The sequence below is a fragment of the Mustela lutreola genome, chromosome 2, assembly GCF_030435805.1.
Source record: "Mustela lutreola isolate mMusLut2 chromosome 2, mMusLut2.pri, whole genome shotgun sequence".
NCBI lineage: Eukaryota > Metazoa > Chordata > Mammalia > Carnivora > Mustelidae > Mustela > Mustela lutreola.
In genome coordinates, this window is record NC_081291.1 from 8,930,645 (window position 1) to 8,954,558 (window position 23,914).

At 57.8% G+C, this 23,914-nt stretch overlaps 1 protein-coding gene across 4 annotated transcripts; it reads right to left on the reverse strand.

Annotated features, from left to right (window-relative positions):
• Positions 1–1,032: 1,032 nt before the first annotated feature.
• HOOK2 (hook microtubule tethering protein 2) lies at positions 1,033–13,053 on the reverse strand. Of its 4 annotated transcripts, none has more exons than XM_059160103.1 (22): positions 12,887–13,053; positions 12,286–12,371; positions 12,143–12,215; positions 11,096–11,146; positions 10,859–10,991; positions 10,698–10,765; positions 10,275–10,337; positions 9,886–9,966; positions 9,598–9,758; positions 9,366–9,506; positions 8,145–8,346; positions 7,767–7,877; positions 7,572–7,659; positions 7,130–7,199; positions 6,315–6,452; positions 6,120–6,207; positions 5,884–5,918; positions 2,210–2,292; positions 2,026–2,126; positions 1,719–1,829; positions 1,579–1,650; positions 1,033–1,491 (listed from the first exon to the last, which is right to left on the reverse strand). In XM_059160103.1, exons 1-22 carry the CDS (start codon positions 12,929–12,931, stop codon positions 1,342–1,344), a joined length of 2,151 nt encoding a protein of 716 aa, XP_059016086.1. In that variant the 5' UTR covers positions 12,932–13,053; the 3' UTR covers positions 1,033–1,341. The 4 variants fall into 4 exon arrangements, with proteins under 4 accessions (XP_059016086.1, XP_059016085.1, XP_059016087.1 ...); XM_059160102.1 differs by having other exon boundaries at positions 2,026–2,129; positions 12,887–13,052; XM_059160104.1 differs by lacking the exon at positions 12,143–12,215 and having other exon boundaries at positions 2,026–2,129; positions 12,887–13,052.
• Between the last annotated feature and the right edge of the window lie 10,861 nt (positions 13,054–23,914).

Sequence of the window (23,914 nt, forward strand, 5' to 3'; positions counted from 1 at the left end):
CCATGTCCCTTGGAATAAACGTATTCCCTGCAGTTCACAATCCCCCTGCCCTCATTTCTCTCCCCTCCTCCCCTCACTCACTTCACACTGGGCTCCTCACTGTCCCTCTAACCACGAAGCAAAGCCTCATCGCATATCCTGCTCCCACTGCTTGGAACACTCTTTCCCAGATACCTACACACTCACCCCACCCCCCACCTCCTTCAGGTCTCTGTCACTTCCTTGGTGAGGCTGCTTCTGCTGGCCTTTTACTTAAAATCACCCCATCCCTTGGGACGCCTGGGTGGCCCAGTTGGTTAAGTGACTGCCTTCGGCTCACGTCATGATCCTGGAGACCCGGGATTGAGTCCCATATTGGGCTCCCTGCTCGGCAGGGAGTCTGCTTCTCCCTCTGACCCTCCCACTTCTCATGCTCATTCTCTCTCTCACTCTCTCTCTCTCAAATAAATAAATTCTTTAGAAAATAAAGGGTGCCTGGGTGGCTCAGTGGGTTAAAGCCTCTGCCTTCGGCTCAGGTCATGATCCCAGGGTCCTGGGATCAAGCCCCGCATCGGGCTCTCTGCTCAGCAGGGAGCCTGCTTCCTCCTCTCTCTCTGCCTGCCTCTCTGCCTACTTGTGATCCCTGTCAAATAAATAAATAAAATCTTTTTAAAAATAAATAAATTTTAAAAATTTAAAAAAATAAAAAATAAATAAAATCCCCCCATCCCAAATGGACGTCCCACATCCCCGTCACTTCTGACTGCTTTCTTTTTCTCTGTAGCACTTTTCACATCAAACTTTTACTTTATTTTGTTTACTGTCTGTCCGCCTTCATGAGGAAGACAGCTTCATAAGGCAGGAATTTTAGTCTGAAGCTTCTTCAAAAAAACCACCACACGCCCAGTTACACAGACACAAACATGGTTCTCAATGGGTGCTGTCAGTCACTCATGCCTTAGTGAGAACACAAGCCAGGCCTTTCAAAAAGCAATGCTCTGAGTCCCTGGCCTGTCTTCTCTCCCTCTCCTCAGCGCCCAGAGTACAGCCAGGGCAGATTGAAAATCTTTATTGTTTTTCTTCTCAAATATAAAAATCACTCTCTCCCCTGGCATCTCATTAACCCCAGGTTGAAAATCAAGGATAAGAATCACATTGCTAATAAGAACAGGCCCTCCCCTGCCTCCTGCTCTATCCTGCACTCTTGTCCCATCTCAGAGAACAGAGGGCAGAAGTCATGACCTTAAGGCTCTCAGGCTGTTGGCTGAGGCCTTCCTCATGCTGGGCCCCAGGTGAGCTGGGAGGAATCCAAGGCGGACTGAGCCCCAGCTGGCTGGGCAGGTGGCAGGATACCGAGGTCTATCAGTGCTTGTCCATGGGGCGCGTGTTCAGGGATGCTAGGCGTCCCAGGGGCCCCCGGCGAGTGTTGGTGGCCAGGCGCTGCTGGGCCAGGAATGACTGGGCGTGGGCGGGTGCCCGCTCCTCCCCAGGTCGCTGCTGCAGAGCCATGCCCTGGAGGGAGGAAGAGGGGAGACAGTTGGGGTCAAGTTGAGCCCCACAGCACATTCCAGAACCCTTACTACAGAGACACGCACTCACCATATTATACCAGGCACTGATGAGCAACTTTTCTTCCTGCTCCCGCTGACTTCGACTCTTCTCAAAGTCCATCTGCCAAAGAGGGACCAGTCAGGGGCCTGCATATGCTGGGGACAGCGAGAAGTGAGGAGGACACCCACCTCCAGGTGCCGGATGCGGACGTCCCGCTCCCGAAGCTGTGTCCTCAGGGTGTGAAGTTCTGGGGGTGCCCCCCCCGACGGCCGTTGTTTGGGTTCCAGAGTCTGCATGACCTAGGGTTTGGGAAAGACACAGGCAGGGTGACCTTGGCCTTGCACGGCCTTGAGACTCGTTGGGCTGCATTAAGCATGGTGCAGAAGTCTGTGATATGATGGCGGTACGGCAGGTGCAGAAGTGGGAGGCAGAGAGGTGCACACTGGTGGGAGGCACGGGTTGGTGGGAGGCCCGTGGAGCCCCCAGGGTGCTCACCGTGTGCACCCTGTCCACGTAGCAGCGGTAGCGCTCTTCCATGGCCCGCAGGTCCGCATCCTTCTTCTGCAGGCTATGCTGCAGCTCCTCGATACGCCGGGCTGCTGTGGGAACAAAGGGACCCCTCAGCTCCCCACCTAGCTCAGGGCCCTCCTGCCCCACCCAGCCACTGCGTCCCACTCACTGCCGCTGTCAGCAGGCGGTTCCAACTCCTCGATGTATTCTCGCTTCCTCTGCAGCTCCAGATCCGCTTCATGCAGCTTCTGCCTGTGCACAGAGGATGGGCAGCAGCAGGCTGACCACTGGGCCCCCTTCCCTTTCTCCCACTGATGGCCACAGCCTTCCCCGCCGGCCACCATGCACCTGCCTGGCTGCAGAGACCTGGGTGCCATCCCCCCAAGACAAGCGCTGCGCCTCGGTCCCATCATCTCCTAAGCCATCGGAGCCACAACCATCCATACCCCTCAACAGGTGGCTCCTGCACCAGCCCCCTGTGCATCCACTCCTCTCCATTCCCCAGCGCACACGCTGGCCCAGCCACCGTCACCCTGTGCCAGCCTCTTCTACGTTCAACCTCAGTGCCTTTCTCCACCCAGCAGCCAGGTATCCTTCTAGCAGGCAAATTTCTTCTAACAAAAAGAAACTGCAAGGTGTAAAACCTTATAGTTCTGCCACCTGAGGCAAAACCCCAAAGATCTAAGAACACTCCCTGTAGGTGAGATTATTATCGTGTGCTGGATATGGAGCTCGGTCTAACACCAAACCGTGAAACTCGGGCTATGTCTACCAAGATTATAAAGCCATGTGCCCTCTAGATCCCCAATTCCACTTTGTCAACATATCTGCACAGAAGCAAAACGAAGCACATACGAGGTTTTACTTTGTGGCACTGTTTGAAATTGCAAATACCTAGAGAGAATGACTTTTTAAAAGATTTTATTTATTTACTTGAGAGAAAGAGTGAGCAAGAGAGACCACAAGCCGGGGGAAGGGCAGAGGAAAGGGAGGAGCAGACGCCCTGGTGAGCAGGGAGCCAGATGTGGGACTGGATCCCAGGACCCTGGGATCATGACCTGCGCTGAAGGCAGATGCCTAACCAACTAAGCCACCCAGGCATTGGAAAGAATGACTTATATACATTATGACATTCACAAAAAAATGTTACAGGACAGCTCTCTGGATTGGAATTTCACAGGAGAATTAAGCCCCGATGTTTCCATATATCCATCCTCTGTAATGAAATAACTTTTGTCTGCACTCTGGGTTGGTACTAGCTACAATCTATCCTTGGCAGAAGTCAAGCAAATCATTTTCTTTAAGGCCTAATTTCCCCATGGAACCCTAGTCGACAAGAGCTACTGTATTTATTGAAACAAAAACAAAACAACAACAATAACAACTATTCACATGGCAAAATTTCCCAGCCAGCTTTTTTTTTTTTTTTTAAAGATTTTATTTATTTATTTGACAGAGAGAGATCACGAGTAGGCAGAGAAGCAGGCAGAGAGAGAGGAGGAAGCAGGCTCCCTGCTGAGCAGAAAGCCCCATTAGAGGCTTGATCCCAGGACTCTGGGATCATGACCTGAGCTGAAGGCAGAGGCTTTAACCCACTGAGCCACCCAGGCGCCCCTCCCAGCCATCTTCTTAAGTAAGAGAAGCAAAGGGCAGACTAGCAGATATCAAGTTACTTTTCATATAGGTAACTGAGAAATCAGAATAAAAATTTATATTCATATTAATTTACGTTTGCTTAAAAAATTTCATGAGAAAAAAAAATCTCATGAGATTTTTATTTTTTATTTTTTTAAGATTTTATTTGGGGCGCCTGTGTGGCTTGGATGGTAATTGTCTGCCTTCAATTTGGGGCATGATCCCCAGGTGCTGGGATCGAGTCCCACATCAGGCTCCCTGCTCGGCAGGGAATCTGCTTCTCCCTCTCTCTCTGCTTCTCCCCCTGCTTCTGTGCTCGCTCTCTCTCTTTCTCTCTCTCTCAAATGAATAAATAAAGTTTTTTGTTTTTTTTTTTGGCTCAGGTCATGACGCCAGGGTCCTGGGATCAAGTCCCATATCCGGCTCCTTGCTCAGCAGGGAGTCTGCTTCTCCCTCTGCCACTACCCCTCCCTCTTCCATGTTCACTCTTTCTTGCTCTCTCGGTCAAATAAAATCTTTAAAAAAAAAAAAAAAAGGAAACTATTTTTTTAAATATTTTATTTAATTATTTGACAGATAGAGATCACAAGTAAACAGAGAGGCAGGCAGGCAGGCAGGCAAAGAGAGGAGGAAGCAGGCTCCCTGCTGAGCAGAGAGCTGGATGTAGGGCTTGATCCCAGGACTCTGGGATCATGACCTGAGCTGAAAGCAGAGGCTTTAACCCACTGACCCACCCAGGTGCCCTCAAAAAAAGTTTCTTAAAAAAATAAAATGTGGGGGCGCCTGGGTGGCTCAGTGGGTTAAGCCGCTGCCTTCGGCTCAGGTCATGATCTCAGGGTCCTGGGATCGAGCCCCGCATCGGGCTCTCTGCTCAGTAGGGAGCCTGTTTCCTCCTCTCTCTCTCTCTGCCTGCCTCCTCTCTGCCTACTTGTGATCTCTGTCAAATAAATAAATAAAATCTTTTTAAAAAAATAAATAAAATAAAATGTGTATGGGACGCCTGGGTGGCTCAGTTGGTTAGGCAGCTGCCTTCGGCTCAGGTCATGATCCCGGCATCCTAGGATCGAGTCCCACATCGGGCTCCTTGCTCCGCAGGGAGCCTGCTTCTCCCTCTGACTCTGCCTGCCATTCTGTCTGCCTGTGCTCCCTCTCGCTCGCTCTCTCTCTGACAAATAAATAAATAAAATCTTTAAAAAATAAAAAAATAAAAAATAAATAAAATGTGTGTGGGGGTGTGTGCCTGGGTGGCTCCAGTGGGTTAAGCCTCTGCCTTCAGCTTGGATCATGATCTCAGGGTCCTGGGATTGAGCCCCACTAGGGCTCTCTGCTCAGCTGGGAGCCTGCTTCCCCCTCTGCCTCTGCTTGCCTCTCTGCCTACTTGTGACCTCTCTCTGTGTGTGTCAAATAAATAAATAAAATCTTTAAAATAAAAAATAAAATAAAATAAATAAAACAAAACAGGGGGGATGCCTGGGTGCCCAGGTCATGATCTCAGGGTTCTGGGATCTAGTCCTGCATTGGGCTCCTTGCTCAGTAGGAAGCCTGTTTCTCCCTCTCCCTTTTCCTCTGCCCTTCCCCCTACTTGTGCCCGCTCTCAAATAAATAAATAAAATCTTAAAAAATAAAAAAGAATAGGGGCGCCTGCCTGGCTCAGTCTGTTGAGCATCTGACTCTTGATTTCCACTCAGGTCATGATGTCTGGGTGAAGGGATTGAGCCCTTGGTCAGGCCCTGTGCTCGGCTGAATCTTGCTTGTCCCTCTGTCTCTGCTCTCCCTGCTCGTGTTCTCTCTCTCTCAAATGACTAAGTAAGTAAAATTTAAAAATGTAAACCAAATAAAATCATTTTTTCTTTAATTATTACTATTATTTTTTTAGTAATCTCTACACCCAATGTGGGACTCAAACCCATGACTCCGAGATCAAGAGTCATATGCTCCACCGACAGCCAGCCAGGCACCCCCCCAAATAGTTTTTTAACAGTATAAAATGTAAAAAGTGAGAATCACCTTTTTCTCCCCCATTGTTCCCCCCAAGCAGTTCATACTCCTTCCCTTGGCCCGTAAGACCCTACTTGATCTGATCCTTCTCTGTTTTGGCTGACTGGTTCTCCTCATAAATAAATACCCACAGACAATAAATGTCCCCCACACCTGCGTCCCAGCCCCCCCCCCCACACACACCAGGAATGCCCTCTCTCGGGGACTCACAGATGTTCCTCCAGCTTCCTCTTCAGCAGGGCGGACTGGGAGAGAGAACAGGCACTGGGTGAATGGGGGTCGAGCTCCCAACTCCTTCCAGGGGTGAGGGCAGGGGCTGCCACCCTGGGCCCACGGTACTTACAATCGACTGCAGAGGACATCGTGCAGCAGGGAGGAGAGAGAGAAGGGTTACGGGCGGGGGGGGGCAGGAGAGGGGGGCAGGAAGGGAGGAGGTGGGCACTCACATCCTCAGTCTTGCCCCCCTGCTCTTGCAAGGCCTTCTGCAAGTCCTCCACCTGCGCCCGCAGCTCCAACAGCTGCTGCTGGTTCAGCCTGCAGGAGTGCGGGGCTGCTGAGTGCCTGCGCCCGCCCTCTGCCCCCACTCACACGCCCCCTCCACGCGCACGGTGGGGGGTGCCCTCCACCAGGTGGGTCCTCACCGCAGCTGCGTTTCCAGCCCGTGGCGCGCGCGGTTGGCGTCCTCCAGGTGGCGCTGCAGCTCCTCCTGCCGCTCCCGGTAGGCCGCCTCCTGCTGGCACAGCTGCTTGTTCTCCAGCTGAAGCCGCAGGAGCGTCTCCCTGCCGAGGACGGGAGTGAGCGGGGCTGGAGACGGGTCACCCCGCAGGCCTGCCGGGGCTCTGGCAGGGACACTGGGACGGGCAGGGCTGGCAGAGGGACAGAGCCCTGGGAGACAGCCCAGCCAGACCCCGGGGCCAGATCAAAGTAATGGGGACCAAAATGGGCGGGGTTTTGAGCGGGGCCTAAGGGTGGAGCCAGGCAAAGGCGGGGCTACCGGAGCGGGTTAGAACATTGAGCATCGCGCTGTGGCTGGGAGAAAGCAAGGGTGCGGAATGACAGACGCAGAAATGGGAAGAACTGGGTTGGGGGAGTTCATCTGGGCAAGACACGGGGCACTGAGCCTAGCACGGGCTACAGTGAGGACAGCACTACGCCCCAGGGGCAGAGTCCGACGTGAGGGGGGGGTGCCGGGGGTAGGAATTTTGCTCGGTGAGTGGAGCCAGATGGGTTGGACCTAATTTGTGTACTGAGGCTGGATCCTGGAGAGGCAAGCAACCCATAAGGCCTAGAGCGCCAACCAGGTAAGGGCCGAATTAGGAATGAGTGGACCTAGGAGCCAAGCTAGGACCGGGGATCCCAGCACAGCAGGCCAGGCCAGTAGTAAGTGCGTACACTGGGAGCGGGGCTGAGGGGTGGGCTCTGGGTGCGGACAGAGCTCTGAGCGACCGCAGGGTACCTCAGCTCCGCAGGTAGGATCTCTGCTGCTAAGTTTTCCACAGCTGGTGAGGTGGGATCCAGCGAAGGGTCTGGAGTATGTCAGAAACGTCTTCAGGTTGATGCACAGCTCCTGCCCCCCAGCCCTAGTGTTCTCTTTCCAAGAATCATCTCTGGGGACTCAAGTTTGGCCCAGAGCCTGGCTTAACACAAGCCTCACTTCCAGCTTGACAGGGAGCAGTGACACGTGGCGTGAGTTTGCCTTTGCCCCACCCTGATCCTGGGAGGTCAGCGCCTGCCTTCTGTCAGCCCTTGCCACCTCCCTCCGTTCTAGCCTGTCTCCAAAGTGGCCTAGCTCTGGCCCCAGCCTAGACAAGCCCTGGGACGCTGGTTTTCTGTCTGCCCTAACAGCACCTTAAGGCCCCCCTTCCCCAGGCCCTAGGGCTGACAGTCCTCCGACTCACCAGCCTGGGTGGGCCCCCGGGGCTGGAGCTGGGCACAGCGCAGTTCCTCATTGGCCTCCCGCAAGGAGTCCCTCTCTGCCAGCAGCCGCTGGAGCACAGGGTGCAAGATGCTGTTGGAGGCAGGGCTGGCCTCCTGGGGACCGGGCTATGCCAGGATGGACAGGGTGGGGCTTAGATGCGGGACTTCAGCCTCACCTCCTTCTCCTTTGTCACCAACTCGTACTTCTCCTCCAGATTTCGACACTCGAAGAGCCATTTCTCAGCCTTCATGGCCTCCTCCTGCCTTTGGCCCTGAAGTTCCTGAACCTGAACAGAGAGGACGGGTGGGGAGGCAGGGCTGGAAGGTGGAGGCGTGGGGCCAGCGAGGCCAGACACAGAGAACTTGAGAGCAGTGAGGCTTCCAAGCCCAGGGAGGAGCCGGCATGACTGAAGGGCACTACCCGAAATGAGGGACAGAGGGCTCTGGGGGCAGGGGCTCAGCCACCCTGAGGATGGGCCAAAGTGAGAGGGGTGAGGGGTCCAGCGGCCTGGAGCACCCGGTCCTCCCGGGCTCTGCCCTGGTCTCCGCCGCACCTGCCGCCGCTGTGCCTCGAGCTGGGCACGAAGCGAGCCGGCCCGGCGTAGCTCATCCTCCAGCTGCCGGGTCCGCTCGGCGTGGCCGGCGTTGCGCTCCTCCAGCTGCCGCACCTGCCGCCTCAGCTCCCGCAGCTCACCCAGCCGGCGCCGACAGCTGCTCAGCGTGGCCTCCAGCTGTCCAGCACGCTCAGAGGACTGCCTGGGGGAGGAGGCAAGTTGGGAGAGGAGGCCTGGGTTTGGGCACAGGGTTCAGCTTGGATCTAAGGCCCTCCATCAAGGGGAAGAGGTCATGTCACCTGGGGATGTGTGCATTCAAGGTGGTAGATCGTGAGGGTCAGAAGTCAGCCCGGGCCTGGTGATGTTGGAGAGTCATTAAGGGGCACAGAGGGAGACCTAAGCACCAGTGGTTAGCCTAGGGTCATACTCAGGGATGGGGGCGCAGATTTGGGGTATATGGAATGACTGATGGGTTCCAGGAGGAATGATGGTGCCCAGAGGCTCCGACGAGCCTCCAAGGACCATTTGAGGTTATAAGGTGGCTACGGGATCAATGAGGGCATGGTGGGGTCATGTGGGGTCATGGGGGGTCATGGGGGGAACTTCAGGCAGAGGCCTCTGTGGTCCTTTAAGGTGCAGTAGGGATTCACTAGACACTTTAACATTACAGGGGTGCTGGGGGTCACAGGGGAGCCTTCTGAGGTTACAGAAGGCATGGTGAGGTCTAGGAAGTAGGTGTTCTGGAGGCCCATCAAGTCCTCTGGGGCTGCACGGGTGCTATGGAGTCCTAAGAAGGGACAGTCCTATCATGAGGGGCACAGAAGGGTCATGGGGGGTGCAAGGGCGGGAACGACTGCATTTTGGGTCCTGGAGGGCACAAAAGAATCCTGGGGCACGATGGCACCTGGGCAGCAAGGGAACAGGGGTGGGCAGCTGGTAGCTGGGGTGTGGGGAAGCACCAAGGTCTGGGGACTATAATGTGGGATCCCAAGGGCACACTGTGGGGTCCTGGGGGGCACCAGGGATCCAGGAACCTTGATGGTGTCCAGAAGACACGGGGGAGTCCAGGGACAGTACAGTGGGACTCAGGAGGTCCCCGTGGAGTCTAGGAGACATGGTGCAGGTTCACTGGGCATCTGGGGGTTTTCGAGGGACTGTGGCATCAGAGGGACACGGTGGCAACGAGTGTGTGCAGTGAGGACCCAGGGACCAGCCACTCACCGCAGCTCGTCCATCTCATCCTTCAGCGCCTGCGCCTCCTGGGCCAGACTGGTCAGCGCCTGGTTCCGCTGCTGCAGCTCCGAGACCTCCCGCTCCAGCTCGGCACAGTGCAGGCGCTCGTCCTCCCTGCCATTCTCCAGCCTGGGGGTGGGGCGGGAAGAGAGGGACGCTTGAGGCCACTGGAGGCGGGCTGACCCCCTGGCCTGCTGGCCACAGCCCCAGCTGACCGCACCTGAAGTTCTCCTCCTGCAGCTGCTCCAGCTGGGACTGCAGCAGCAACAGCTTCTTGGCAGTGAGGCCCGAGGCGCCCTCGCCCTCTTGCCGGCCAGCCCGCTCCCGCAGCGCCGCGTTCTCCTGGGCCAGGCTCTGCTTCTCCTCGGCCAGGAGCACCAGCTGCAGGCAGGAGGTGCACAGGAGCTAGAGTTCGGCGCGGGGGAGGACGGAGTGGGGGGCGGGGGACGGAGGCGAGGCGAGCAGCTGGGCCCCAGGACCGCCTGTGCACCCCCGCCCCACCTCTCACCTGCCGCTCTAGGTCCAGACAGCGCTGCCGAAGTTCATCCCCTTCATCGGCCTCCTCGCTCAGGAAGTAGTACCTTCGGGACTGAGGAGGGGAGTGGAGTGGAGGGTGGGGAGGGGTGAGGAAGTCAGGGACACCCCCCCCCCCCCCGCAAAGAGACTAGGGGGAGGCTGGTGCCTCTAGTGGCAGAGAGGAGCCCAGAAACCCTGAAGACCTCACAGAGGGCTGGGACTCCAGGGCACTGGAGGGAAGGTGATGTGGGAACGAGGGAAGAGGCGAGAACCCTGAGGGATGGAGGGAGTCTATATGCTTAAGGTCAAGTTCCTCCTCCTGAGGCAGCCCTGAGACTCAGTGGTGGGCTTGGGCCTTTAACAAGGTCCCCCACCTCTTACCTGGTTATCAAAGTTCCCATAGGTTTCTGGTGACAGGGAGTCAGGGGTGTCTTTGGTCATGAGCTGAAGCGGGGCAGGAGGACATGGAGATGAGCTGGGCCCTCTGGGGGTGGCCATTAAAGCTTCCACGTTCCAGCCTAAGGATCTCTCCATCCTCCTGTCCCCACAACCAGTTCTCCCCAAGAACCCCAGTCTAGAGGCTGCCTTCCTGCCATGGATCCAGCAGGGAGGCTGGGTCCTTTGAGGGTGCAAAATTGTGACTCCAAGCTGGTAAGAGCTGGCAGACACATGAGACAGGGAAATCTGGCCAGCTGAGTTCCAGGAAGAGCCCAGACCTTACCAGGCCCAAGCCTGTGCCCAGTGGCCTCTGCTCTGGTGTCCCCTCCCCTGGTGCTCCTCGCCACACTAGGCACCCCCACCTACCTCCTGGATGGCTTCCATTACCACATGCTGCACAGATTCCTCCAGTGTCATGATTCTCTGGATGTGTTCTGGGGAATCAAGGTGGGGAACAGTGAAACCCGGGGACAGGGGGTGAGGAGGATTTCCTCGGGTCGTCCCCTGGGGGCTCCGAACCTGCATACCCTGCTTTTTCTCGCAACTGATGGCACAGCCAAGCACCAGCTGAAGCAGCTTGCCAAGTTCTTCTGGGTCTGAAAACTCGCCAATGAGGCTCACGTCTGGAAGGTGCTGCTCCAAAACAGGATGTCCCAGGACCTGAGAACAGGGGGTGGGGGTGGGAAGAGGGGATATGGGGGCTCACAGACACTCACCTCCTCCCAAACCAACCCCGCCCCCTAAATCCTGTCACAGTTACTCACATCCTGGGAGTACTCCACCAAGCTCTGTAAAATGGTCTTCAGATTGCTAACCTAGGGAGGGGCAAGGAGTTGTGCCCAGGGTCCCAGAGTGCTCCAGAACAAGCCAGGCAGCCCCCATTCTGAATCTGCCTATCCCAGCCTTTTCCCTCTGCCTTATTTCCCAATCCCTGCTCATCTCATCCTGTTTGGCACCATTCTCTCATTCTCTATCTGAATGTCCTCTCTCCTAGGGGTGAACTATCCAGTCACCCGCCCTTCTTGTCCCCGTGCCTATCTTGTTTGCATGTCCCCAGAGCCCAGTCACTTCTCATCACCTGCCCTGCCACCCTTTAGCCCTAGCCGTCTTCCTCTCTCACCTGGATTACTGCACCAACCTGGTCTCAATTTCCACCCTTGCTGCCTACCCCCCATTCCTCTCCAAGCAGCCAGAGGGAGCTTTTTCAAAGTCCAAATCCAAGTTGTGTCTTTCCTCTGCTAAAACCCTCCCTTGACTTTGCACAGCACTTAAAATAGAATCCATCTCCCTGCCCCAGCCTGCCCTCCTCCTGATGACCTCATCCACCATTCCTGCCCCCTTGTTCTCTGTTCTGACTGCCTTGCCTTTCCTCGATACCCCACGCTTATTCCCCACTTTGCATCTGCTGTTCCCTGTGCCTGGATTCCCATTTCTCCAAATTTCACATGGAGATCAGCCCATCTGGAGTAACCACCCACCTAGCTGCCCTCTCTTGTGGTCCAGCTTTTATTATTTACTATCTTCATAGAACTTACTGCCACTGGAAGTTAATGTTTCTGTTTCTGTGTGTGTGTGTGCATGTGTACGAATTTTTGTCTTTTTTATTCCTTGCTGCACACCCAGACCTGTTCCATAGGAAAAGGAAAGAACAGAGTTGGCTCGTCACCAGACATGTGTCCCTCTTCCTAGCCAAGTCTGTCCATCACCCAGGACATGTGTCTAGCTGACCCATTACCCAGGACATGTCTAGCTTAGCCTTCCCTGATTATCTCTTTGCCAGCCTGTCCCCCAGTCATGAGTCCACCTGTCACCTTCAGCCTCCAGTTGGGACCTGGGTCATCTGAGATGCCCTGGAGCCACGCCTCGTTGAACCAGGAAGGGTCTCTGGGGGCGAGAAGGTGGGATGAGCTGCTGGGGGACCTTTTCCGGACCCCTCCCCCTCAGCCCCACTCACATCTGGTTCAGCACATAGGCTACGGCGAGTCCACTGCTCAGGTCCTGGGGGCTGGTACAGGGCGACGGGACGTGGAACGTCTGCAACTGGGGAGGAAGAGGAAAGGGTAACGGGCAGTTCGGGCCTGGGAGAAGAGAACCATTCTCCTTTTACAGACTTTCCCGGTCAGCAGGAACGTTCACAGTTGGCTGGGACTGGCCTATGGCTTTCTCAGACCAGCTCCGCGGAGGAGTGGCCTCTGCACACCTGGGACTGGAGGGGGCGTGGCCTCACTTCACTTCTGTTCAACAAGCCCCGCGCGACCAGGGCAGGGCGGAATCACGAGTCACCTGGTCCCTACAGGCCCCACGTGACCAGGTCAGCTCACCTGCGCCCTCGCCCTGTGTGACCCAGCCGCGAAGGGGCGGGGCCTCACCTGTTCTTTCCACCAGACCTCCCACGTGACAGGGGCGGGTGCTCAGGCCAAAGTCCAACCGCCCTGCAAGCCCACCACCCTTTCCTCCTCCCAGTCCCAAGACAGAGGAGTAGACTTAGCCAAGGCCAGGGCTCCCGGGCAAGAAGAGCGGGCGCACACCTGTCCCTGGCCCCGCCCCCGACCTACCCAGGTGAGCAGAGACCCGCATAGCTCGGCCTTGTCCACGCTCATGGCTCCCGATCGGATTCGACCCCGGCCGCGGAGCTCCGCCACCGCAGCCACCTCCAGATCCGCCACCAGCGAGCGCCCGCAGCCCCGACCTCCCGCTCGGCCTAGAGCGCCGCCCCGCCCCGCCCCCTAGGCGCAGGCCCCGCCCCGGACACGTGATCTCCCGGCCCCGGGTAGGACTTCCAGTTCCCCCATCTTGAATCCGGGCGGCGTTCGAGTGCCCGCCTTGCCGCTAGGGGTCAGCCTGGGCCCAGCTTGCACATCCCAAGTGTGGCCCAGCTACCCCTCCTCCTTGGCTCTTTTGGGGGTACCGGAGACCTCACTATAATTCCTCATCATGTGAGGCGGAGCTATCCCACCCTGTTATACGGGCTTATTCAGGTCCTTTCCCTTCAGTTAGAAGAAATTCTGCTGCCTAACAACCTTATCGGAGCCCTGATCTGCCCTGGGAAAAGGCAGGCCATAACACGTTCTTTGGACTTCGAGGAGAGATCCTAAAGGGGTCTTCCCGGTGGAGGTGACTTGGGAGTCTTGACTCAGGGGTAAACAAGGAGAGACGAGCGTGGTCCTTAGGTCGAAGGCAGGATGAATCAGCCAGACTCAGGTCTTGGGCGATGGACAGACACGCTTGCCCAGTATGGATCTAGTTCCACCAAGCTTTGCCTGCGCCATACCCGCGCCACCCCACCCCACCCCACCCCACCCACCCCCCAGCCCCGAGCCCCTGAGGTCCTCCAGCTTCAGATCCCAGGACCAAGCCGCCCTCGTTCCCAAAGCCCACCAGGGGGCGCACACTGCAGGAGCGCCGCCAGCAGGGAAGCAATGTGCCCTTCAGAGACCCTGTCCGGGCGATGGAGGGGACTCAAGGGAAAGTGATAACAATAGTAGTTAATAAAATAGCAGTCACCATTTATTGTCTACAGTATGCAGTTCCTGCGCTAATCGATTTAAATTATATAGGCGGTTGAAATCTCCCCACGACTAGGTGGCAGGTGCTGTTTTAATTCCCGGTCGCAGGAGAGGAAACAGAGGCTCTAGTTGGCTTTAGAGGAAAGGGCAAAGCCCCGGCCCGCACCCTTTGGCGCCAGAATACCGCAGCAGCTCCTCTCCCACGAGGCGGGCAAGGTAATGAGCAGTAATTAGAGGTTATTAGCTGTACCTGGAGGGAGGGGCGGGCTCTGCTTTGGGGGTGGGTCTAGGTCTGAGGGGAGGGGTGCTACTCTCTCCAACCCTGAGTCGGGCTCCCGCGACCCTGCCCTGGAGCGGGTTGAGCAAGATGAGAGCACCCCCACGCCGCATCGCAAGAGCACAGTCACTCTGCCATCAGAAACCCAGTTACAGCCCACTCAGACGCGCAGCCCCACGCACGCGGGGGCCTCCCAGGCTCGTCTACACCCCCACACCCCCTTCCCGCGTTGTTTTCGGCCTCCGACCCCGGGGAGTGGGGTGAGGAGGAGGAGGAGGAGGGAAGGGGACAGGGGCCGGCAGTGCCGGCTTCCGGGCTGGGCTCCCTTCCGGCGGGCGGGCGTGGGAACAATTACCGTTGGCTCCCCTTCCCGCACCCACCGGAGGACGGGGTGCTGCCAATCGGGGGAAATGGGGCCACCCTACCCCCAGATAAAAGTGGAAGATGGGCCTGGAACCACGGTTCTTACAAGCAATGGGGTGCTGGGACTGTTTGCGGGAGGGCCTGTTTGCTCAGTGATGGGAGACATGCTCTGACCGCCACATATTTGGGGTGGGATCCCCGATATTTGCAAAAATCCTGCAGGGATCTTGATGTGTAGGAAGAATCTGGGAATCCAAATATTTGGGGCATGGACTTAAATTGTTCTAATGTGATATGGGCTTTCTAGATTAGATGTTCAGTGACCTGAGTCCCCAGATTTAAGGAAAGGTCTGGGTGCCCTCAATTTGGGAGAGAAGCCATAACCCTCCCTTTGGGGCTGCAGGGATTCTTACGTTTGTGGGGAAAGGAAGCTTCCATGTTGGCAGGAAAGAGTGAAATCTCTGTTATGGGATTCAGGAAGCCCCACTGTTGGGGGTGATCTGGATACCTTCAATTCAATGAAAGGGATCACAAGCCCTTACTTTGAGGCAGGAACCTTGTATTTGGGGAAAGATGCAAACCTCCATTTTTGGTGGAGGGAGCCCCAAATTTTGGGGGATGCCCCAGAGGCCTCCATTAGTAGGGACAGAGAGTGTGGGTGGGGGCCAGCAGCCCCCAGCTGGTTTGGAGACCCAACCCCCTCCTGCCTGTTTCCAGGAACAGCTGGGTCCGGCCTGGGTTGTACTGCTGGGAAGCTGGTGACTCAGCCCCTCCCTGCGGCCACAGCTGGACCCCGGCCCATCCCCTTCAGCCTTCACATCTGGGCAGAGACCCAGTCATGAGGGCTAAGATGGGGATCGCGGGTACACACAACTGGAGGATGCTGTCCTTTCCCCAGGACAAGGGGGAAAGAACATCACCCTGTGGACACCATGGTCCACCCAGCTACAGGGTGGACACCATGGTCCATACCAGGAGGGACTCTGGCAGGCCTTTTGCCCTTATAGGCACTGACAGCTTACCACCGGGAACTCCCATCCTGTCCTCCCCATGCCCGCGCACGTGCGTGCGTGCGTGTGTGTGCCTGTCTGTCTGCCTGAATCCATGTAAAGTGTGCTCACATTTATGTGAGATGGTAAGTCTGTGATTGTGTGTGCACAGGCATTGTGTCTGCATCCGCCTGTGTCTTGGGGCCCTGGGAATTTATGCAACAGACTGTGATTTGGTGGGGGGGGTGCTGATGGGGACTGGGGCACACGCTTCTCTATACGCAACCTTGCTGTGTGTCTACATCCCTGTCATTTTTTGGTATGAGAAGTGGGTGACAGTGTGACAATCAGTACCTCAGTGTGGCTTTAGGTTCTGTTTTTGTGTGACCATGTCTTTTCTCTCCATGTGGCTTTCTTTCAAGGACATGTGTGTCCTTGATTTGTCCACATCCCCTTGACAGAGTGTCCTGTGTGTGCGTTGTGGGTTTGTCTGTGACTCTAACTTGTGCACCCTATTTGTGATGACTGTAGGACAGCATGGCTGTCCTTTCTGTTCCCACCATGTGTCTCTGTGCCTTTACAATCTCTATGTGAGAGGCATGGTGACTGTGTTCCATCTGGAGTCCTGGCGTCCAAGACTTTGTATCTGTGTCTTACTTTGTCTTGGTGATGATGGTGTGGCGTTATCAGAGTACCTATACATAGAACCCACCTGTGTAGGGAGATACCCTGTCTGTCTCCACACACAAAGAATAACGTTTGTGCCTGTGTAACCATCTGGGTCTTCCTGTGTGTCTGTGTGTCCGTATGACCCTTTCCGTGACCGCTGCGGGGCTGGCTGGACTACTGTAGGTTTGAGCCAGTGTATGGCAGGTGTATCCTGTGTCCGTGTGACACTGTGGGTCATCGGAGAGTTTGTGACCTTGTATATAGGGGGGGGGGTGTCAAAGTAACCGGGGACACCGCGATCAGCGGAGGCGGAGATGTGCGCAGTGGGCACCACCCGCCCCACGTCCCTCTGCTCTACGCCGGGAGGAGCCCCTCCCCGCGCTGCGGGGGCGCGTGCGTCGTGCGTGACGTGAGACACGACGGGGGTCGCTGCATGCGTGAAGCCCGACGCGGTCGTGCGTGCGAGCGCGGGGCGGGGGAATGGGCTAACTGCGTGCGCGTGTGCGTGGGCGGGCGCGGGGTGGGGCGCGCGGGGGCGCGCGGGGTATAGCCCCGCCCCCTCCCCGGGCTTTGGGCGCCGGTGAAACCCGGGAGGGGGCCGCCGTTAACCCCTTCCTGCCCGACCTGAAACTTGTGGCCCCTCAACGGAGTGCGCGGGGGCTTCCCCGGCGCGCGGGGGCCGTCCCTGCTGAGAGAGGAACTCCCCCCCGTGGAGCTGAGAGACCCCCGGTTACCATGGGAACCGGAGCTTCCCGCGCGGCCTGACGCGTGCTTCCCTTCCCTCCCCCTCCCTCCGCTCCGCTCTTCCTTCAGCTCCGTGGTCCACCGGCAGTGCGCTTCCCGCTCCCGGTCTCTTGGGGGAAGGGGGTGGGGGTCAGCGAGGCTGGAGCGTGCGTGACTCAGGCCAGTGCGGGGGTCCCTTGGCCGCAGCCGACCTTGCTCCCCCTTCTCCACCCCGTGACTCACCCTTCGCGGCTTTCCCCGAGTGTGAGTCAGGCCCCTGGGGAGGGGGCTGCGGACTCTGAGACCCCCTCCAGGCGGTGGGGGCTGAGAACCAAGTTTTAGGGACCTCCCGGTCCAGGGGAGAGGGGCGCCCCTTCCGGGGGCTGACGGTGTGTTCCCTTTGCCAGCCCTCGCCAAGGTCGCTGGAGGTGTTTCCCTCCCCCCTAGAATTGGCAGGGCCTCCCCCCACAGCCCAGGCCTCCGGGAACCAAGCTCCCACCCCTCCTCCCCAGCCCACAGGAAGTTTTGGCAGAGCCCATCGTGGCGATGAAACGGTTAAAGCCGTTTTCTTATTCATTTCAAACAGGGGCCCCTTTTGACTCAGAGCAAGCCCAAGCCGGGCGCCCCCTTGAGCCAGGCCTCATGGGGGCCTGGGTTTACACTCCACCCTACATGTACCATTTTTAGAGAAGGGAAGGAAGGCGGTTGGTGAGCTGGCTGGGGGTCTTGGGTAGCATTCAGAGCTGGGTTCAAATGCTGCCTCTGCCATCGTAACCATCTGAGTCTCAGTTCCCCCATATGAAAACCGGGGATAATTATACCTGGCCCATTGTGTTGTTGTGGGAATTAGGTGAATAATAGAGGGGACGCTTTGCATCCTGAGCTGGGCACAGCAATAGGAGAGGCCTGGCAGGCAGTAGGACCCAGATTCCTCCTGTCTCTCCAGCCTGGGTGTCAAGGTGCCCAACAGAAGCCAGTCCTTGTGGGGTGGGCCCTGCCCCACCCAGGTGCTCTGAGGCCATGGGGTTCATCCCATCCACCCCCTGCCCCAGGCGGGCACCCAGGAAGTGAGAGGCGGGGCAGGAATGAGGCGGAACCTGTTGGGCTCGTTGCCTTCCCACCTCCCACCCTCATTCCGGGGCCCTGACAGGCCACCCCCCCCATGCTGCAGCCCCACCCCCACTGCCCCGGACGCCTGGGTCCTGACCCAGGGGTGGCCAGAGGGAGGGGATGCCGGCGGAGACAGCGTCTGGGGAACATCCTGTGGACTGCTGGCTGGACAGACTGGAGGGTCAGCCCCTCCCGGGGCAGGGCAGAAATCGGCTGGGGGCAGAGTAAACTTGGCCCAGGGTGGCCAGACTTGGGGGAGGGGGTGGCAAGGAGAATACACACACACAGTCACCCCAAAAGAGACCCAGTCCAGACACACAAACTCCTGTCACCTTGGCCACAGAGAGACTGCTAACCAGGGACACACTGACAGGGTCAGACACACATCGGGGCAAGCCAACCCAGCGGCAGCTGTCACATATAGGGCAGTGACAGGGCAGACTCTGGAGCTGGATGGAGACACTGGCCAACACATGGAGACATCGGCCGCTCAGAAGCAGACAGGTAGGATGTGTGTGACACAGGTAAGAGTACACACTGACGAAGGCACAGAAAGACATTCAGGTGAGAAGCACACAGCCCAGCAGACACAGAGCCATGCTCACTCACACTGTGACAAATAACGACGGGCCAGACACACATAGACAGGACAGTGACCTAGAGAACTGGATGTCAGACACAGGCAGGCGACACACACATGCTGACAGTCTCAGAAGGGACAGTTGCTCTCAGGATGGGTATATCTGCTGCATGGGAGATGTGCAGACACACACGCACACACACACAGATCCTGACACAAAGCAATACAGGCACGTGCACGCACACACATCACCGAGATCACCAAGTCAGCAAGGTACTCGGAGGCTAGAGAGACAGACCTAAACCTATAGGGAGGTGGATGAAGAGGACACTCTAGAGACAGCACGACAGAGACCCCGAGCCTCCCACTCACACCGCACGCACATGCTCCCAAGGCTCCAAGGGACACCGAGATGCGGCCTTCTAGATACACAATACCTCAGCAGTACCACACACAACTCAGACCCACCTACAGACTAGACAGATGCAAGCAGACAAACGGACATATTTACAGACATGGTCTGGCCAGACAGTCACACCCAGCACAGAGAGGCATGAACAAGCCATAGTCGGACATTCATAAACACACTGGCGCAGAGACACGCTGACAGAACTTGTTGGCTAGTGCACGTGCGCGTGCACGCGCACACACACACACACACACAGCCACAGAGCTCACATAGACCAGCCACACACACACACACAGCCACAGAGCTCACATAAACATACAGACCAGACCTCACACACACACACACACACACACACACCTCACACAGGCAAGCTGTGGACCCCCCACACACAGACACACATACACACCAAACACAAAACAACAAATGCATATGGGTCAGCCACACACAGCCTGTTCCCTAAACCGTGTGCACACACTCACCCACCTCCCACCCCCCAAAGCAGAAGGCCCTCCACACCCCTGCAGGGTTGAGCCAACACACAGACAGACACACTCACTGAGGAGACAGGCCTCACACACACTCTCACACGCCCTGACAGGCCAGCCACATGCAAACCCACAGCCGACCAGACACACACGCTCTCCTGGACCAGGCAGAGTGCTGTGGGGCTCCGTGCTTCCCAGGCTGTTTCTGTGCCCCCCCCATCCCCCCATCCCGGTGCTTCCTCTCTCCAAACATCACCCTCCCCAAACTTCCCTCCCTGCTGTTTGTCACTTCCCTTAGGAGGCCCAGCTCTTCAGTCTCAGTCCTTGGTGGGGTGTGGGCTTACTTTCTCACCACATCCCCTGTAAAGGGGACACCCAGGATGTCAGCCATGCTCAGGCCCCCCAAGACCTCTCCAGCAGTGGGGAAGGGGGCAGAAGTAGTTTTGTAGGAAACTCCCCTCATGCCCAGCTGAGTCAGCCTGAGGAGACAGACTCTCCTTCCTGCTTCCAAGAAAACCCAGAAGCTTCCTCTCCAGGAGAGGGGGTGAGGGACCCCCAAACCGCAGAGGTGGGGGAAGGAGGAGGCTGGCAGGCCAGGGGTTCCTGGGGGAGGGCCTCCGTGATTCTCAGCCTCTTCCTGCCCAGCTGTCTGTCCACACCCAGGGGCAGGGACGCGGGAGGCTGGGTGCTATGACTTGTGGGTTCTCGCCCTGGCCTGCCCACTTGGCTGACTCACGGGCAGCCCCCAGCCCAGTTTCCTGGTGAGGGCCCGGTCAGTCAGTGGGGCTGGGGCAAGGGGGTCACCAGGCTATTTATAAGAAGGAGAAGTCCCTCAAGGCCAAAAGCCCCAGAGAGACCTGTGGGTGGGGGTGGGTGAACTTCCTCCTTATTCCTCTCCTCAGGCCCCGGGCCCACTGGGCGTTGGAGAAGTCTGGGCCCAGACTTCTCAGCCAGATGCTGATCTGAGGCCCAGGGGCTGGGCAGGACCCAGCTGCTGGTTTGGGCACCCGGGCTGGGTGGGGGAGGGGGCTCTCCTTACACCCTCCTCACAGCCGGCCTTGGCGCCAGCAGGGCGGCGTGAGGGGGTGGTGCCCAGGCCACAAGGGTGAGACTGGCAGGGGCCTGGAACCGGCTGTACCAGCTTGGCTGGGCCCCCGCCCTCCTTTGCCGGCCCAGTCCCCACCCCCTGCTCAAACACCCATGCGGAGTAGAGCAGCAACTGGACCCCACTTCAGCAGGCTAGCTGCTCCCACCCCGACCCCCACCCCTCTGCCCTGTGTCCAATTCCACTCTTCTGCCTCCTCTGCGGATTAAAACCAGACCCTGCAGGAAGGGGCCTGCAGACCTTGACATACACTTGGTGTAGCATAAATGCCTCTCAGCTTTTGAAAATCCACAAGACAGTGGCCAATACGCTGAACCGGACAGCTCCAGCATATTCTGACTCTAGTACTTGTAGTCAGGGGATATGGGGCAAGTTCCTTACCTCCGCGAGTCTCAGTTGTCTTGTCTGTTACATGGGGATACACACAAGCATTTCGCTAGGTGGTTGGAAGCAGGCAATGAGTTACTCTGTGTAAACCGCTTAGAAGAGGGCCTAGCTCATGGTTAGAGCCATGTAAGTGTTAGCTATTAAAATAATAATTATTATTTCTCAGTCCGTCTGCCTATCTTAAGTGTCTCTGAGTCTCACTGTTAGTCTGCATGACGCTAACCCTGCCCCCGGTTTGTCTCTCTGGGCATCTCTCCCTGCCCTGACCCCCGCCCCCACACATGCACTCTTCCTTGCTTCATCTGTGTCCTCCATCTCGACCCTCTTTGGGCCAGCCTCACCTCTCTGCAGGACTCCCCCCGGCATGGCCAACCTCAGCCCTGACCAGGGCTGATTCACTGTGGCCTCCTGGCCTGTGGGACCTGCAGGTTGGCTTCCCAAGATGCTGCCCTCAGGCCAGACCTGCCCAGCCCCCCAACGCTGTCCTCTGCGCCCCCGCAGGGCCCGGCCAGATGTCAGCTGCAGTTATTAGCATGGGCGGGAGACACAGGCCTGGCAGCATGCCTGCCAGACTCAGCGGCCAGCCGCTGGAATCTCCCTTGAGCCTGGGGTGGGGTTAGGGGAGCAGTTCAAGCAAGAGGAGGAGGGGAGGGAGCACCCAGGGGTCACAAGGACCCTCCAAAGATGGGGATACCCCCAGCTTCTCATGGGACCTTCCTCCCTAACTTCACTGCTCTGCTGGACTTCCCCCTGCCCCCACAAGTTCAGTTTCTCTTTTGCCTCTTTCATTTTCCTTCTCTCCCTCACACTTAAGAGTGTGCTCTCCCCTTGCCCTATAAAGTCAGCCTAGCCCCTCAGCCTCTCTCTACCCTAAAGAAACCTCCATCCCCCCAGAAGATAGAGACTGATCTTTCACCTGTGGTTCTCTTGGCTCACATTCTGCTTGGAAGTCCCACTCTAAGTCTAACTAGGAGTCTCACCATCTAAACATCCATATAGTGCTGGGGAAGGGGCACTGAGTTCCCTCAGATTCTCTCCCCTTGGATTTTCTGGCCTCCTCTGACTGAAGGAGACACCCCGAAGGGGGAGGGATCCTCCCCCCCCCATTTTATGAATTCTGGATGGTTGACGGACCCCTAGACTAAAACAGGAGTAGGGCCCCTAGCCAACTGGTGTGAGGGAAGGAGCACTCCAGCCGCTAGCGATGTGGGGGAGAGGCCCAGACCTCCTGCTTTAAAGGAAGGGTACCCCACCCGAGGAAGGAGGCAGTCGTGCCAGCCCGCCTCGGCGCCGGGGGCGCCTGGAGGCATTGACCCGCCCCTCCGCGCCCTGTCGGGCCGGGGGCGAAGTCCGACCCAGGCCCGCGGGCAGGCGGGGACCTGCCAGGCTGGGTCGGGCCGGGCTCGGCAGGACGCAGCCCCAAAGCAGCTGGGTGGGGCTCAGCGAGGCGGCCGTGGGGGCCTCGGGGGCGGCGGCGGGGCTGGTCGGGACTAGCCGTCCGGGGGCCCGGGCGCGCCCTGGGACCTGGCAGATACCCGGGCTCCCGGGTCCTGGCTCTGGGCCCCGGGACGGCGCTGGTCCCACCCCTTCCTGTGTCCTTATTTGGGCGCGGGAGAGAGCCTCCCGGGGCCGCCCCGCCCCCAGTTCAGCCCGCGGACTCCGGCCTGTTGCCATGGCGACCAGGCCCGCTTCCCGGTACGTCCCCCTCCGTCGGACTAATGGAATCGTCCCCGGACTGCCAGCCTCCGCGATCGCCAGCGGGTGTCGCGGGCTGAACCATTGCTGGTAGAGGGGTACAGTGATTGGAGGCCTATGAGGCTGAACGTGTTCGGTGCACCCTTGGCCTCCGCCGGGGTCGCACGTCCACGTTCCTCTTCTGAAGCGAAGAACCCGACCGGACCCAGGGCGGGGCGCAGGGTCCCGGAGGATCCGAGTGACGGAGACAGGGCCGGGCTCCTTCCCCGGGGGCTGTTGCCACACTTCCTGCCGCGGCGCTCTTTCCTCAGCCTGTTTCTAAGGAAGGAGTGGGGTTGGGTGACCGCGCCCCGGCCGTCGGGGTAGGTTCGGGCACCAGGAGTCGACGCGGTGTTGGTCAAGCCCCGAGTCACTGGGAGAGGGCTTTGAGATGGGAGCAAAGTACACAGGCGCCTAGAAGTCACCCATAAGAGGGGGTGCCAATCATGGAAGATCCAGTAGTCCAAATCCCCAGGATCCTCAAAAATCCCTCTTCTCAAGTCCCAACTGGAGACCCTGTGTCTTTATCATCTCAGCTCTTAAGGTGTGTCCCGACTCTTTTAACTCTCTTTTATCAGGGCTTTGCAGATGACCCCAGTGACTCCCAACCTTTAACCCTAACCCCATCTCCTCCCGCCCATCTTTTCCCCAGTATACCCCAGAACACTCACTTTCTTCATATCTATATCCCCTCCCCCTCCAATTCCTTCCCATTTTGGAGGCCCTCAGTCTCTCTCATGGACTTCAGGACCCCTACTCATTTCTTGAGTAATCTCCTCCCTTCACCCTTTTGATTTTCCCCCTCCTCAGTTTTCCTGGATTCAGTCAAGTCCTTTAACTCCTCTGTACTCAGGACCCCCCACACAATTACTGAATCAGGTATTCCTTACCCCTCCTTCATTTACCCAGGTTAGCCCTCCTGTCTCACCTCTGCGGGGTCTCCCAGTGTATAATCAGCCCTCCAACCCCTCCCGGATACTCGGAGTCCCTCAGGCCTTTTCGTGTGCACCCTGGAGGACCCTCCCCCCGCGCCCCCCAGACACACTTGCTTTGTATCGGTTCCTCGTATCCAGGGGAATCATCGCCTTCCCTGGAGTCCCTCCCCGTGTCTTGGACCAGTACCCCCTTCCTCGCACACCCCAGGGTCCCCCGAGCCCCTCCCCCTGCAGCCGCGCCGAGCCACCCAGCCCGTGGCCGCTGTTTACAAGGACACGCGCTTCCTGACAGTGACGTGAGCCGCCTCCTC